This window comes from Scyliorhinus torazame, chromosome 7, assembly GCF_047496885.1.
Source record: "Scyliorhinus torazame isolate Kashiwa2021f chromosome 7, sScyTor2.1, whole genome shotgun sequence".
Lineage (NCBI taxonomy): Eukaryota > Metazoa > Chordata > Chondrichthyes > Carcharhiniformes > Scyliorhinidae > Scyliorhinus > Scyliorhinus torazame.
In genome coordinates this window covers 41,249,944-41,264,196 of record NC_092713.1, presented here as the reverse complement: position 1 = coordinate 41,264,196, position 14,253 = coordinate 41,249,944, and the positions used below count along the sequence as shown (strand labels likewise).

Below are 14,253 nucleotides of genomic sequence, written 5' to 3'. Positions count from 1 at the left end.
CGTCGAGTGGAATGGGCCTGTACTCACTGGAGTTTAAAAGAATGAAGGGTGACCTTACCGAGACATTTGGGATTCTCAGGGGCCTTGACACGAGTAGATGCTGAAAGGATGTTTCCCCTTGTGGGAGTGTCCAGCACCAGAGGGCATAATCAGAAAGTATGGAGTCATCCATATAAGTAAGAGATGAGGTGGAATTTCTTGTTAGGGGGTCGTGAATCTGCGGAATCGTTTACTGGAAGGGCCATAGAGTCTTTAAATATGTTCAAGCCTGAGATAGACAGATTTTTAATCACTAAGGGAATCAAGGGTTATGAGGATAAGGCAGGAAAGTGGAGTGAGGATTATATTAGATCAGCCATGGTCTCATTGAATGGCAGGGCAAACTCAAAAACAACAAAACAGAAAGAGGCCCTCCGCCCTCCACGCCTGTACCGGTCATGATACCAGCCTTGGCCAAAATCATCAGCACTTCCTAGTGCCGTATCCCTCTATACACATCCTATCCATGTATTTGTCAAGATGCCTTTTGAACGTTGTTAATTTATCTGCTACCACAACCTCCCCTGGCAGCAAGTTCCAGGCACTCACCACCCCTTGTAAAAAACCTGCCTCGCACATTTCCTCTAAACTTTGCCCCACGGACCTTAAACCTACGCCCCCTAGTGACTGACCCCTCCACCCTGGGAAATATGCCTGCCCATCCACTCTATCCATGCCTCTCATAATCTTGTAGATCTCTATCAGGTCGCCCCTCAACCTCCAAAAACAGTCCGAGTCTATTCAGCCTCTCCACATAACTAACACCATCCAGACCAGGCAACATCCTGGTCCCTCTCCAAAGCCTCCACATCTTTCTGGTAGTCTGGCGACCAGAATTGTGCACAATATTCCAAGTGCAGTCCTACCAAGGATCTATACAACTATGGCATGACGTGCCAATTTTTATACACCATGCGCTGTCCAATGAAGGCAAGAATTCATGTTTTCGGGACTACGTTATCCACTTGTGTTGCCATTTTCAAAGATAAGCCCAGATCTCTCTGACTTTATATATTCCTAAGAGTTTTGCCTTTTTCTGTATATTTCCCCTCTATGTTAGACCTACCAAAATGTATTACCTCACATTTATCCGGATTAAACTCCATTTGTCATTTCTCTGCCCAAATTTCCAACCTATGTCCTGCTGTATCCTCTGACAACCCTCAGCACTATCTGTCACTCCACCAACCTTGGTGTCATCCGCGAACTTACTCGATGGGCCAAGTGGTCTACTTTTGCTCCTACATCTTATGATCTTATGAGAATCCACTTAAGATTGTCTCAGCCGATGTCTTGGCCTTTGCCTCCCTGATAGCCTGGAGAAGGATTTTGCTCGGGTGGCAGGACTCGGAGCCACCAAAAGCGGGGGTGTGGATGAGCGACCCGGCTGAATTCCTGAGGCTGGAGGTCAAGTTCGTCTTGAGGGGGTCGGTGGATGGGTTCACCAGGAGGTGGAAGCCGTTTATTGATTTCTTTCAGGTTGTTTGAGGGGTCAGCTTGGGGGGGGGGGGGGGGGTTAAAATGGGGAGGGCGGGGTGCGAGAAGGTGGTGTTATTAGGGGGGGGGGGGGGGAGGGGGAGCTGGTTGTTTATGAAGTTGTTTGGTTCTTCTTCTGATTTTGTACATTTATATGAAAATGCCTTGAATAAAATATATTTTCTTTAAACTTAAGATTGTCTCAATTGAAAGATCACGAAAGAACCAAATGTAACATCATTCTTTCCCAAAGAGGAGAACATTCACAGAAAGCAAGAAACCCAAAGTTAATACCGATTACAAATGTAGGCAAAGCTGGCCTCTCTGGGAATGAGTCAGCTAGGAATACAAGGAGGAATCAAAGTTAAGACTTGCAGTTCTGGAGATACCTGTTCAAAAGCATAATAGGCCAATATTAGAAAGAGAAACAGACGTGACAAACTGATCCAACACTGCAATCTTCACTATTACCCAATATTTCATAGCCAGTCATTTCAAGACGTTATACGGCTTCAGATGTTATAGTGAATTTGAAAGCAAAGATTTAAGGAGGATTCTTTTTTTTCCCCATTCACAGGATGTTCATATTGCTGACTAGACCAGCATTTGTTATCTATCCCGAATTGCTATGGAGCAGGTGGTGGGTGGAGAGCTATCTTCTTGAACCACTGCTGTCCACCTGGTGCAGATAAACATGGTGTTGGGAGGAAGGGAGTCTCAGGACATTGAAGGAATGGTGATACAGTTCCGAGGCAGGACTTGGATGGGGAACTTGTATGGAAAATTACCATCTGCATTAGCTGCCCCTGTCCTTTACAATGGTGGAGGTCGAAGGGTTTGGAAGGTGCAGTCTAAGGAGCCTTGGTGAGTTGCTGCAGTGTGTCTTGTAGATGGTATGCACTGCTGCCACTTTGTACCGGTGGTGGAGGGAGTGAATGTTCATGTTAGTGAATTGAGTGCCAATCAAGTAAATTGCTGTGTCCTGAATGCTGTTGAGCTCCTTGAGTGTTATTGGAACTGCACTCATCCAGACAAGTGGAGAGTATTCCATCACATTCCTGACTTGTACCTTGTAGTTGATGGACGGGCCTTGAGAAATCAATTTTCTACCAAGTATAAAACAAAACCTACTAGCTAGAAAGATTCCAGATTTTATATGCAGAAACAGCTGAGGAATGTGCATTCTTATGGATGTCAAGTGAAGACCTATCAAACCCATTTGTGACGGTTGCTGGTTAACTAGTCTGCTACACTCGCTGTTTGGATCCCAGACATGATTAATGGAGAGGATTCCAGTACCACCAGAAAGATCCAGCATCCCTTAGGAGAGACAGCTGGGCGGGGTCGGCAAAAGTAAACTGGACTGTGAAAACAAAGAACTTTATATTTGAAGACTGGAAAAATAAAATCTTCAATTAAGCTCACCCGTGGCTGACATAAAATTGAAATGATCCAGACAACTGCACATCAATTTTACAGTATCGATCAGAGTCATCTCCTGCTGGATCCTGCCACTCCAGTAACCGAAAGTGATGACGATCAAACACCTCTGCATCAGCCGGATAGTTGGTGTGCACATGGATATCCTTCCCTTGTAAAGATGGACCAAGGCGAAACTGCAGTTCGTATCCTGAAGACAAGAACAGAAAAATAAAGCGGAACCAATTTTATTTTGGCTGCAAGTGATCCGTAAGCATCTCCTTCTTTTACATGTGAATGTAAATTGCAACGATTTATCATGACCAATGTTCCACAAACTCCATAAAAGCACCATATTTTAGCTGTTAAACATCAACTGGGAAGACAGGAATTTTCCTTTATTCAAGGTAATAAAGAATCTCACTGGAAGACAAATATTCACCAATATAGTGCCACATCAGATTTTTCATCAACTCTTTTAGAACACCTCACATACATTAAATTGCATGGAAGTTCGACCATTTTGTGCACAGCTGGACCCACAACAATGACATGCGAGGAAAAGATTTTTCCCCCGCTGTTGGTCAGGACATCAGGATAATGCTCCAATTCTCCAAATAGTGTCATTGGACCATGACCATCCACGTGAACAAACCAGGTGTTGGCATCAGTTTAAAATCTTACCAATGAAAGGCACTTACAGAAATGCAGAACTAGAGTAGTGTGTCAGGCAGAGAAGATGCTCAAGTTTTGAACTAGGGGTTCAGCTTTCTGAGTCAAGAGTGCGAGATCAAGCAGAAACTTTTACCATTCACAGCACCAGGCAAGATTTTGCAGAACTAATACACCAAAGGTCAGTTCATATTAATTCCCATGTTTGTATGCCTGTGCAGTGAATGAGAAAACTCATTTACTTGATTTGATCCAATACCCTTCATTATAAAAAGGAGAAATAGCTGGCAAGTAAGTGTAAATGGGACAGACATTGGGAGCGATGCAGGAGGGAGGAAATCAGAAGCCTGGAATTGCACTCTGGGATGGAGGAGGGGGGGGGGGGGAGGAGAGAAAGAGAGAGAGAGTGAGAGAGAGAAGAGGAGAAAGAAGGATTCTAAATTTATTTTGCCTCTTTGAACTCCGGGTGCGCCAAAGCACTTCACACCCAATGAAATGCTTTTTGAAGTGTAGTTGCCATTGAAATGTAGCGAAAGTCAACCTGTGTACAATAATGGTCCCACAAAAGATATAAATCGCCAAATAATCTGCTTCAGCAATGTTATTTGCAGGATAAATATTGCCCATGCGATAACTGGAGAACTCCTTTGTTGTTCTTGGAACAGTGCCATGAGACCCTTGTTGTATACTCAAGAGGGGAGGGAGGATGGGGCCTCAGTTTCACATCTCATTTGAAAGACAGCTCCTCCAAAAATATAGGAGTCGCTCAGTACCAGACTGATGTGATAAGTCTCTGGAGTGGAACTTAAACCTGCCACCTCCTGACTCGAACACATTTCAAACTCATTTTATTATTTGGCACCATAGATCCAAAGCTATCTCATTGGCTGATGGCACAGAGAAACAAATACCAGAAAGAAGGGAAATATGTCGATGTGAACTGAATGGGCAAGAGACAAATAAAGTGCCAGATCAAATGGAAGGGTGAAAAATAGTTAAAAATCAAACAGGATTAGAGGAGAAGGAAATTGGCCTGAACACAACAGCATTCTGGACACAGAGTATGAGGATAAACTGAGGGCATATCCCTGAGAAAGATATCGAGGATTAAGACAGACTACAATATATTGCACCGTCTGGATAGGAACTGGGGCAGAGATTTAATGTCGGAGAACGACTCGAGGCACATTTTGGTACGCTGAAAATTTTTTTTGCCCTTATTTACCACAAGTCAAAACAGATGCTGAAAATTAATCATCTGTCATTTTTGATATACAGTTCTATATTTTCTCGAGAAGCATGTTTCGCTGGGGGCCATAATTCACCATTAATCCTGAACCTTCAACATTTTGATTTCACCGGTCATATTTTATTTGTACTCCCAACCTCAACAACTAATGCTTCCATGAAATGCAGAGAAATGTCCCACCTCTTTGCAGAGATGTAATCATAAAATGGTTGCCAAGTCAAAGGAGGGTGGGTGGGATCAAAAGCCTGGTTAAAGAGGTGCAACATGCAGAGCATTTAAGAGGACGACAGCCAGGGCATGGAGTCCAGGTGGTTAAAAGCACAACAAATGAGTGGGGGTGAATGAGGTGGGGGGTCAGAGGAACAGAATTCTGGCGTTGCAGGGCTGGTGAAGGTTACAGACGTAACATCATAAAAGGGATTTAAAAATGAGGGTGATAAGTTTGAAGCACTGGATCGTATATAGGTCAGCAGGCAAAAATATGAAGGGTGAGTAGGACCTGGTGCAGGGTATTTATACAGGCAGCAGTGTTTAGAACGAAGACAAGTTTATAGAGACAATAGAGATGCAGTGGCTAGGAGGGCCCTGGAGGTTATAACAATATAGTTATGTCAGTGGTAGATGGGCAGGGCAGAGGGGGAAGCAAATGATGCTTCCAAGGTTGGGATGATGCAGTTTTTTTTTTTTTACTCTTTCATGGCATGTGGGAATTGTCATGTTGGGTGTTCTGGTCTACAAACATGTCAACACGGCTGGAGATGGTGTAACTCTATTTTATTAACAACTCAACTGTAATAACATACTGTAAGCTTGGGTACGTGCATTACCAGCTTATCGGTGGACCCTGTCCTATCACTATCTAGGTGAGGCACTCAGCACATGGTGAATGTCTGAGAGGCAGGCTGTGAGCTCGGTGCTCTGAGCTGGCTGCTGCTAGAATAAGCGGGAACTCTGGTGTCCCCTGTCTTTATAGTGCGTGTGCTCTCATTGGTGATTGGCTGCGATGTTGTGTATGCTGGTTGGTCCTACTGTATGTCCATTAGTGTGTCAGTGTGTGTGTGATTGCACCATGATATGCTGATGTATATCATGACAGGAATTACTGGCTGGGCAGCATTCATGGCATGCGAGGCCCTTTGAGAGGGCATTTAAGAGTCAACCACACTGCTGTGGATCTGGAGTCAAATGTAGGCCAGACCAGGTAAGGACAGCAGGTTTTTTTTCCCTAAAGGACATTAGTGAACCAGATGGGTTTGTTGTGAAAATCAACAACAGTTTCTTGGTCATTAGATTTTTAATTCCAGATTTTTATTGAAATTCCACCGTCTGCCATGGTGGGATTCAAACCTAGATCCCCAGAGCATGACCCTGGGTTTACCAGTCCAGTGACAATACCACTACGCCTCCACCTTCCCAATAGGTGATTAGAAGTTTCAATTAAGATCAGAGATGGCACCAGGCAAGAGTCTGACTGAGCCGTGCCGTGTACAGAGAAAGAGATGTGATCCATGATTTGGAGTGGGATGGGGGTAATGTTGCTCGCGAAAAAGAATCATTTAAGTGTTAACTGTACAAAATTGCGACTCATTCAAGAATATGCAGAAAATGAAGTATTACAAAACCAAAAAGCAGCGGCGGAGGAGCAGTGAGTAGAGCTGATGCCAATGTCTGTAGATTATGGTAGGAAAAAGCAACGCGTAGTTGGTCAAGACGGTGGTGATGTGGGAATAAGAGATCCGTTGCTGAAGATGTTCCGGTTACAATCAATTCAGAGAATGCTGCACATGACTTCAATTAAGGCAGTTAGGGCAACGGATGGGGTGGATTGGAGAGATTCAACAAAAGAATTGCATGAGAGGCAGACAGCACACACAAAGAGGTGTCAGGAGACAGCACACACAAAGACTTAAGAAAGGGAAGCTGGAGATGAGATGGTTTGCAAGGACAGAGAAGTCGAGAGCGGATTTGTTTTGGATGAGGTTGATGATGGCCATTTTCAAAAGGAAAATGATAACACCTGAATAAAGGTGCAATTTTTAACAGTCAGTTAACACCGCTGCCGGGAAGAGAAGCTGGTGATTGGGATGAATGATGGGAAGGGGGGACCAAAGGAGCAAGAGACAGGTTGCAATGGACAAGAGGAACACAAAGAGACCATGGAGCAGGAAGTAAAGCAGAAGTTAGAAATAGACATGAGTTCAGTGGGGGAGGTTTGGCTTGGTGGGCAAGGGGGAGGAAGAAGCAGCAGAGGCAGCTAAATAGATGAATGGTACGACTTTGATTCCATATCCAGCCAACCTGCCAGCTTCAGTGTCATTAATATACAGAAAGTTCCAGCCTTAGGATATTTGGATACTTGCACTACCCAGATTCTAGTAAATATCTACCACCAGAATAGTGCCGGATGCTTAGGCTCAACAGGTAGCTCCTCTGTCCAGCACTGAAAAAGGATTTACTTGCAGGACACACATTGGGGGATACCTTTTCCCAATTTATTTGCATACACCTGAGATTCAGAGGGATCTGGGTGTCCTAGTGCATGATTCACAAGAGGCTAATATACAGCAAATAATTGGGAAAGCTAATAGAATGGTTATTGCAAGGGGAGTTGAATAAACAAGTCGGGAGCTTATGCTTCAGTTGTGCAGGAGGACACTGGGAACACCATATCTGGAGTAGTGTATAGCGTTGGTCTCCTTATTTAAGGACGTAAATGTGTTAGAAGCAGTTCAGAGAAGGTTATTTGGCATAATACCAGGAATGGCCAGTTGTCTCACGAGGAAAGGCTGGACAGGTTAGGCATGTATCCACTGAAGTTTTAAGACTAAGAGACAACTTGATCAAAACTTTTAAGATCCTGAGGAGTCGCGACAGGGTGGATGGAGAGGATGTTTCTTCTTGTGGGGAAATCTAGAACTAGGGGGTTACTGTTTAAAAATAAGGATTCCCCGATTTAAGACAGCGATGAGGAGATTCTTTTACTCCGAGGGTAGTGTGTCTTTGTAACGCCCCGTCCTCAAAAGGTGCTGGGAACAGAGTCTTTGAATATTTTTTAAACCAGAGGCAAAGAGATTCTTGATAAACAAGAAGATTCTTGATAAACAAAAGGATTATCAGGAGGAGGCAGGAGGTTGCTGTCAGATTAGTCATTAAATTGCTAAGCAGGCTCAAGGGGCCAAGTGGCCTAGTCCTGTTCCTAATTTGTATGTTCCTATGAGCTCATCTACAAGTGGGCTGATATATCCACTATCAGCCGCTCAAACACTGAGAAATGGGATACAAATGAATAGATGCTGAAAAACCCAGCAGGTCAGGCAGCACATGTGGGGACAGAAACAGGTTAATGTTTCGAGTCAAATATGACTATTCTTTGGAATTGAAGAGAGATAGTGATGGGTTTTATGTTGTTGAAAAGGGGAAATGAAGGTGAAATGATAAAGAGTTGATAATACCTCAACATTTTTCTATGGCCCACCTCAGATCCTGCGAGTGGCAGAAAGTTTATGACAGAATCAATTTGATATCAGCATCAGTGACTCAAACCAAAACCGGAACGCAAACCACCCTCCCTCCACATCAACCAAGCTCTTTCTTCAAAACAATTTTGCAACATCTGCTCTTGGTATTCGACGGCCCACCCTCAATTCACACTCAAAAGAACCCAATTCACCCTGCCATACATCCTGCAGTAGAACACTTACCTAATCCCATCATAGCTTGCCTCAATCTCGATCTTCTCCTTTAAAATATACATCAGGAAGGCTGAGAACCAGAGGCACAGTCCCTCAGCTTTGACGCAAAGCTCAGCTCCATAAAATATGGACCCAGCTTAAACAAATATCCCGCGCCCAGCCCGTGCAGACAAACACATGCAATCTTAACGCCGAACCCATTGCCATTTCACACACTTCAACCTACACAAGACTCACCACCAGCTCCAGCCTGCACATTCACTCCAGACCCGCTTCACACACATGTTCTAGCTTCATTCTTGGCTGATGTGGAAAGTTACAGGAATCCACTAATATTTTATGAAAAAATATGAACATTGGAGATATTACATTACTATAGAAATAATGGGCAGGGTTCTCCAGCAGCGGGATGCTCCATTTTGCTGGCGCCTGGGGATTTCCTGACGGCGTGGGGCTGCCCCACAATGGGAAACCCCATCGACCGACCGGCGTAACGGAGCATCCCGCCGGCGTGGCGAGGCAGAAATGTGGCACGACGGGCGGAGCATCCCGCCCAATGTATATTTTGACACTAAATTTCTAATCTCGGCAATTGATTTCTGTTCTCCCCAACAGAAACCCCAAGAGGGAATATGGTGGTGTAGTGGTAAACCAGAATTCCAGGCTAACATAGGTTCAAAATTCCACCCAGTTACAGGTGGAATTTTCAATTCCAAATTAATAAATCTGGAACTGAAAGCCTGACTCAGTTTCGCAGCACCATTCCTATCATTGATTGTTGAAAATCCCATTTAGTTTGCTAAAATCTTTTACGGAAGGGAACAGAAACAAGAGTGGAACATTGAGCCTCCTCTGCCACTCAATGTAACCATAGCTGATCCGCTATCTCAGTGTCATATTCCCACTCCCGTACCAGCCTCCCCGAACAGGCGGCGGAATGTGGCGACTAGGGGCTTTTCACAGTAACTTCATTGAAGCCTACTTGTGACAATAAGCTATTATTATTATACCCCTTGATACCTTTAGTGTCCAGAAATGTCTTTCTTTCTTAAATACATTCAGCGACTTGGCGTCCATAGCCTTATATGGTAGAGAATTCCACAGGTTTACAGCCCGCAAAGAAGTTTCTCCTCATCCCAAATGGTCTACCCCGTATCCTGGGAGTGAGACCCTGCAGCCAGAGGGACATCATCCCTGCATCCAGTTTGTCCATCCCCGTCAGAATTATAGACGTTTCAATGAGATCCATTCTCTCTGCTAAACTCCAGTGAATACAGGCCCAGTCGACCCAATCTCTCTCCATGTGACAATCCTGCCATCCCAGATTTCAATCTGGTGAACCGTTGCTGCACACCCTCTATGGCAAGGCAAGTATATTTTTTCTCGCGTAAGGAGACAAAAGCTGCATACAATACTCCAGCTGTGATCCGACCAATAAGCTATTTTTGAATCTATTCGTGCGTGTTCTCAAACTTTTGTATCTTCTGCTCAATGGAAGAGGTAGGGAGAGAGAACAACCCGTGTGGGAGGGGTCTTTGATTATGCTGCCCACATTCCCAAGGCAGCAGAAAGTGTGAGAGTACCTCTAAGAAATGGGTGTTTATAAATGGGGGTGTATATAAATATCTGTAGTGAGAGTACCTTTAAGAAATGGGTGTCTACTACTGCAGTGATGTCAGAGTGGGTGGAGCTGGGCTGTCTGTCAGCTTTTTACTTTCGTTTTTGGCTGTTTGCTGCAGGGTGTGTTTTAGTTTCGTTTTCAGAGCTGGATAGCTGCAGTCACAGCCAGAACGTGTATGAATCTCTCTCTGTAATCTAAAGACTGTAAATCAATCCTGGTGATTTAAAACTAATAACAGTGGTGATTTTAACCTGATGTGCTTCTGGTAAAAGGTGTTTTAAGTCGTATGGATGTTAAAAGGAAAGCTTAAAGGATTACTTAGTGTTGTATTCTTTGGGGGTTGTATTGGAATTAATGGTTGTTAAGATGTTCACTATGTTTTAAAAAGGTTAACTTGAGTTCATAGAATAAACATAGTTTTTCTTTAAAAAATACTTTTCCATTTCTGCCTGTAGAGTGGGCCGTGTGCTCCCCATACCACAATCTATTAAAAGTTGTGGGTCAGGTGAACTCCATGATACACTTGGTTCTCTAAACCCTGGCCCATAACAGCAGAGTCAATGGATGGGAGGCGTGCTCGTCTGATGGACTGGGCTGTGTTGATGACCCTCAGACATTTCTTTTGGTCTTGTGCTGAGCAATTGCTGTACCAAGCTGTGATGCAGCCAGATAGGATGCTTTCTATGGTACTTCTCTGGAAATTGCTAAGAGTCATTGTGGGCATGCTGAATTCCCTTAAAATCCTGAGGGAGTATTGGCGCTGATGTGCTTTCTTGGTCATAGCATCGACGTAGGTGGACAAGGACAGTTTGTTGATGTTTACACCTAGAAATTTGAAGCTGTCAAGCAGTTGGGAGCTCTTTCCAAAGGGCGGTGCAGACTCAATGGGCTGAATGGCCTCCTTCACTGTAAATTCTATGATTCTATCATTTACACATGAGAGAACATTTGAACATGTCAGTGAGAGCAGATGTATGCTTGCTTTTGGCAAATTTTAGATGTGACGGAATTGATAGTTTGCCCAGTCTAATTTGGGAGCGGTATCTATGACCAGTTATAAAACTGCTAACACAGAACTTTGTGTGATAAATCGTGCGCTTACATCTTGAATGCTGCAAGTTTTATTTTAAGTTGTCAGCAAAAAGCTGTTATATTTTATTGTCTAGTGGGTCGAAGTTACAGCTATTCCTTTCTGCAATACCCATTTTATTGAAATTGAAATGTGCTGAATGTAATTCTGACTGAAAATTTTGAATGTGCAGAGCCATTCCTACAATCTGAATGATTTTTAAATGCTGGGCTTGGCTTCACTTAATCACCATCTACTGGCCGGTCTCACCCGTATCAACTTTGGTGCTGTCTTGTGCTATGGGGCATGTCTTTCATGAAAATGTTTTTTTGATAATGTAGATTACTGTTCCTCCAGCTTGAATCTTTGGGTAGTCATGTAGTTATGATATTTTGGTCGGAAAAGCAGAATGGCAGCGTAGTAATTAAATGGTGATAGATTGGGAAATATTGATGTACAAAGGGATAGCCCCGCAATGCTACGTATTTAGCTCCCTACTATACTCCCTATACACACATGACTGTGGCAAAATTTGGCTCCAACTCTATCTGCAAGTTTGCTGATGACACGACCATAGTGGGTCAGATCTCAAACAACGGCGAGTCAGAGTACAGGAGGGAGATACTGAACTTAGTGGCATGGTGCAATGACAACAATCTCTCGCTCAATGTCAGCAAAATGAAGGAGCTGGTCATTGACTTCAGGAAGTCAATTGGCAAGTCATGTTGCAGCTGTATAGAACCTTAGTTAGGCCACACCTGGAGTATAGTGTTCAATTCTGGTCGCCACACTACCAGAAGGATGTGGAGGCTTTAGAGAGGGTGCAGAAGAGATTTACCAGAATGGTGCCGGGTATGGAGGGCATTAGCTATGAGGAGCGGTTGAATAAACTCGGTTTGTTCTCACTGGAACGAAGGAGGTTGAGGGGCAACCTGATAGAGGTCTACAAAATTATGAGGGGCATAGACAGAGTGGATAGTCAGAGGCTTTTCCCCGGGGTAGAGGAGTCAATTACTAGGGGGCATAGGTTTAAGGTGAGAGGGGCAAGGTTTAGAGTAGATGTACGAGGCAAGTTTTTTTACGCAGAGGGTAGCGGGTGCCTGGAACTCGTTACCGGAGGAGGTGGTGGAAGCAGGGACGATAGCGACATTTAAGGGGCATCTTGACAAATACATGAATAGGATGGGAATAGATGGATACGGACCCAGGAAGTGTAGAAGATTGTAGTTTAGTCGGGCAGCATGGTCGGCACGGACTTGGAGGGCCGGGAACAGCTGTTCCCGGGCTGTACATTTCTTTGTTCTTTGTTCCACACAGACAGTGGCCCAAGCCGGGAATCGTACCTGGGACCCTGGAGCTGTGAAGCAACAGTGCTAACCACTGTGTTACCGTGCCACCCACTTTTTGCAAAGGCAAATGGTTCAAAATGACAATGCAATTATAAAATAAGCTGGAATAAAGCTTTGCCAAGGCCTCCCTCACAGCAGGAGGTGGTGTTAAAAAAAAAAGCTGGCCTTTCAGCTGACACTTATTACCTCAGTTGAACCTTTATGGGTCTGCCACAGACGTGGGCACAAAACACTGCTGGCTGAATAAACACCGACCTTGTTTGAGCCGAAAAAGTTTCCTTTCGAGCCTGTCCCAATCATTTAGGTGCAGAATCCGAACTTGCTTAGTCTGTCGCTCCATCCTTCAAAGCAGTGTTTTAAAGTGCGCGACTCTCCCCTGCAGAAAGTAAAAATAAGGTTCAGTCTCCCGAGCGGAGTGCACACAAACGGCACAATGCATCAAATCAGCCAGTGCACCTTTCGTTCCTCACCACCGACTACATGTTAATGTTATAAACACCGGCTGACGAGGAGTCAAGCAGCAGCAGCCCTGAACCGCAGGGAGACCGCCGCTGAGATGAGCCGAAGAGTACCGGGTAGCGCTGGCATTGCAATAGATTGGCGCTTGATGGCCAGCACAGACACGATGGGCCGAAGGGCGACTCTAACCCCTCCCCAAACTGCAACCACGACCTTAAATTCCTCCCACAAGGTGTCCACACACAAGCAGGCAAGAGAACAGTTAGATGACAACATAGCCGGGCGGGGTTTATTCAGAAATAGCTAATCACTGATGCAACCGCCGTAGGTAACAATGCTCCGACCATCATCACTCCAGCCGCTCGCTGCAACCTGAGCCGCTGTCAGCGGCGGCCGTGTGGGGGCTCAGCTCCGGGCCTCTGCCCGGCGTCAGGCTGCTCACCTTCGTGTTACTTACCCTTCCCTCTGGATACTGCTCCCCCTCTTCGCTGCGGCAGATCAGCGAGTAACGGCCCGCAGCCGCCGCCCACCTCAAGGTCACCGACAGCTGGGCCGGGAACAGCCGCAGACTCCGCCCCCGGTCCGAGACTCCGCCCCCCCGATCCGAGAGCCCGCTCCCAGTCCGAGGCCCCGCCCCCCGATCCGAGATCCCGCCACCCCGGTCCGAGACTCCGCCCCCCGATCCGAGACTCCGCCCCCCCGATCCGAGAGCCCGCTCCCAGTCCGAGACCCCGCCCCCTCCGATTCGAGACCCCGACCCAATCCGAGATCCCGCCACCCCGGCCCGAGACCCCGCCCCCTCCGATCCGACACCCCGCCCCCGAGTCCGGGTAACACCCCCCCATCCGAGACCCCGCCCCGTCCAGGCCTGAGGCCCCGCCCCCTAACCAAGACCCACCCCCGACCCCACATTGAGGCCGCGAAACCCCGCCCCGGGATCAGCGCCCCCTCCCGAGTCCCCGCCCCCACTCTGTGGTCGCGCCCCTGCCCCCCCAACCCGAGACCCCGCCCCTTCTCGAGACCCCGCCCTATCCCCGGCCCCACTCTCCCGTTACTCTGCCACGAGACCCTTTGCCCACCCGTGTCTCCCCCAGAGGCCCTGTCCCTTACCAGCAATATCCCCCCGCCCCCGAGACGCTGCCCATACCATGGAGACCCCAAACCCCGGAGACTCCCCACCCTCAACCGCTTTCTCGTCATCTCTTGGC

At 46.1% G+C, this 14,253-nt stretch overlaps 1 protein-coding gene across 1 annotated transcript in view; it reads right to left on the bottom strand.

Annotated features, from left to right (window-relative positions):
- The window catches only part of LOC140426161 (glycogen debranching enzyme-like), a 157,927-nt gene extending 144,287 nt beyond the window's left edge, over window positions 1–13,640 (bottom strand). The window contains 3 exon segments of the mRNA XM_072510596.1: window positions 2,941–3,145; window positions 12,842–12,962; window positions 13,503–13,640. Of these exon segments, the coding sequence (XP_072366697.1) occupies window positions 2,941–3,145; window positions 12,842–12,926 (290 nt within the window). The 5' untranslated portion in view covers window positions 12,927–12,962; window positions 13,503–13,640.
- Window positions 13,641–14,253: the final 613 nt, after the last annotated feature.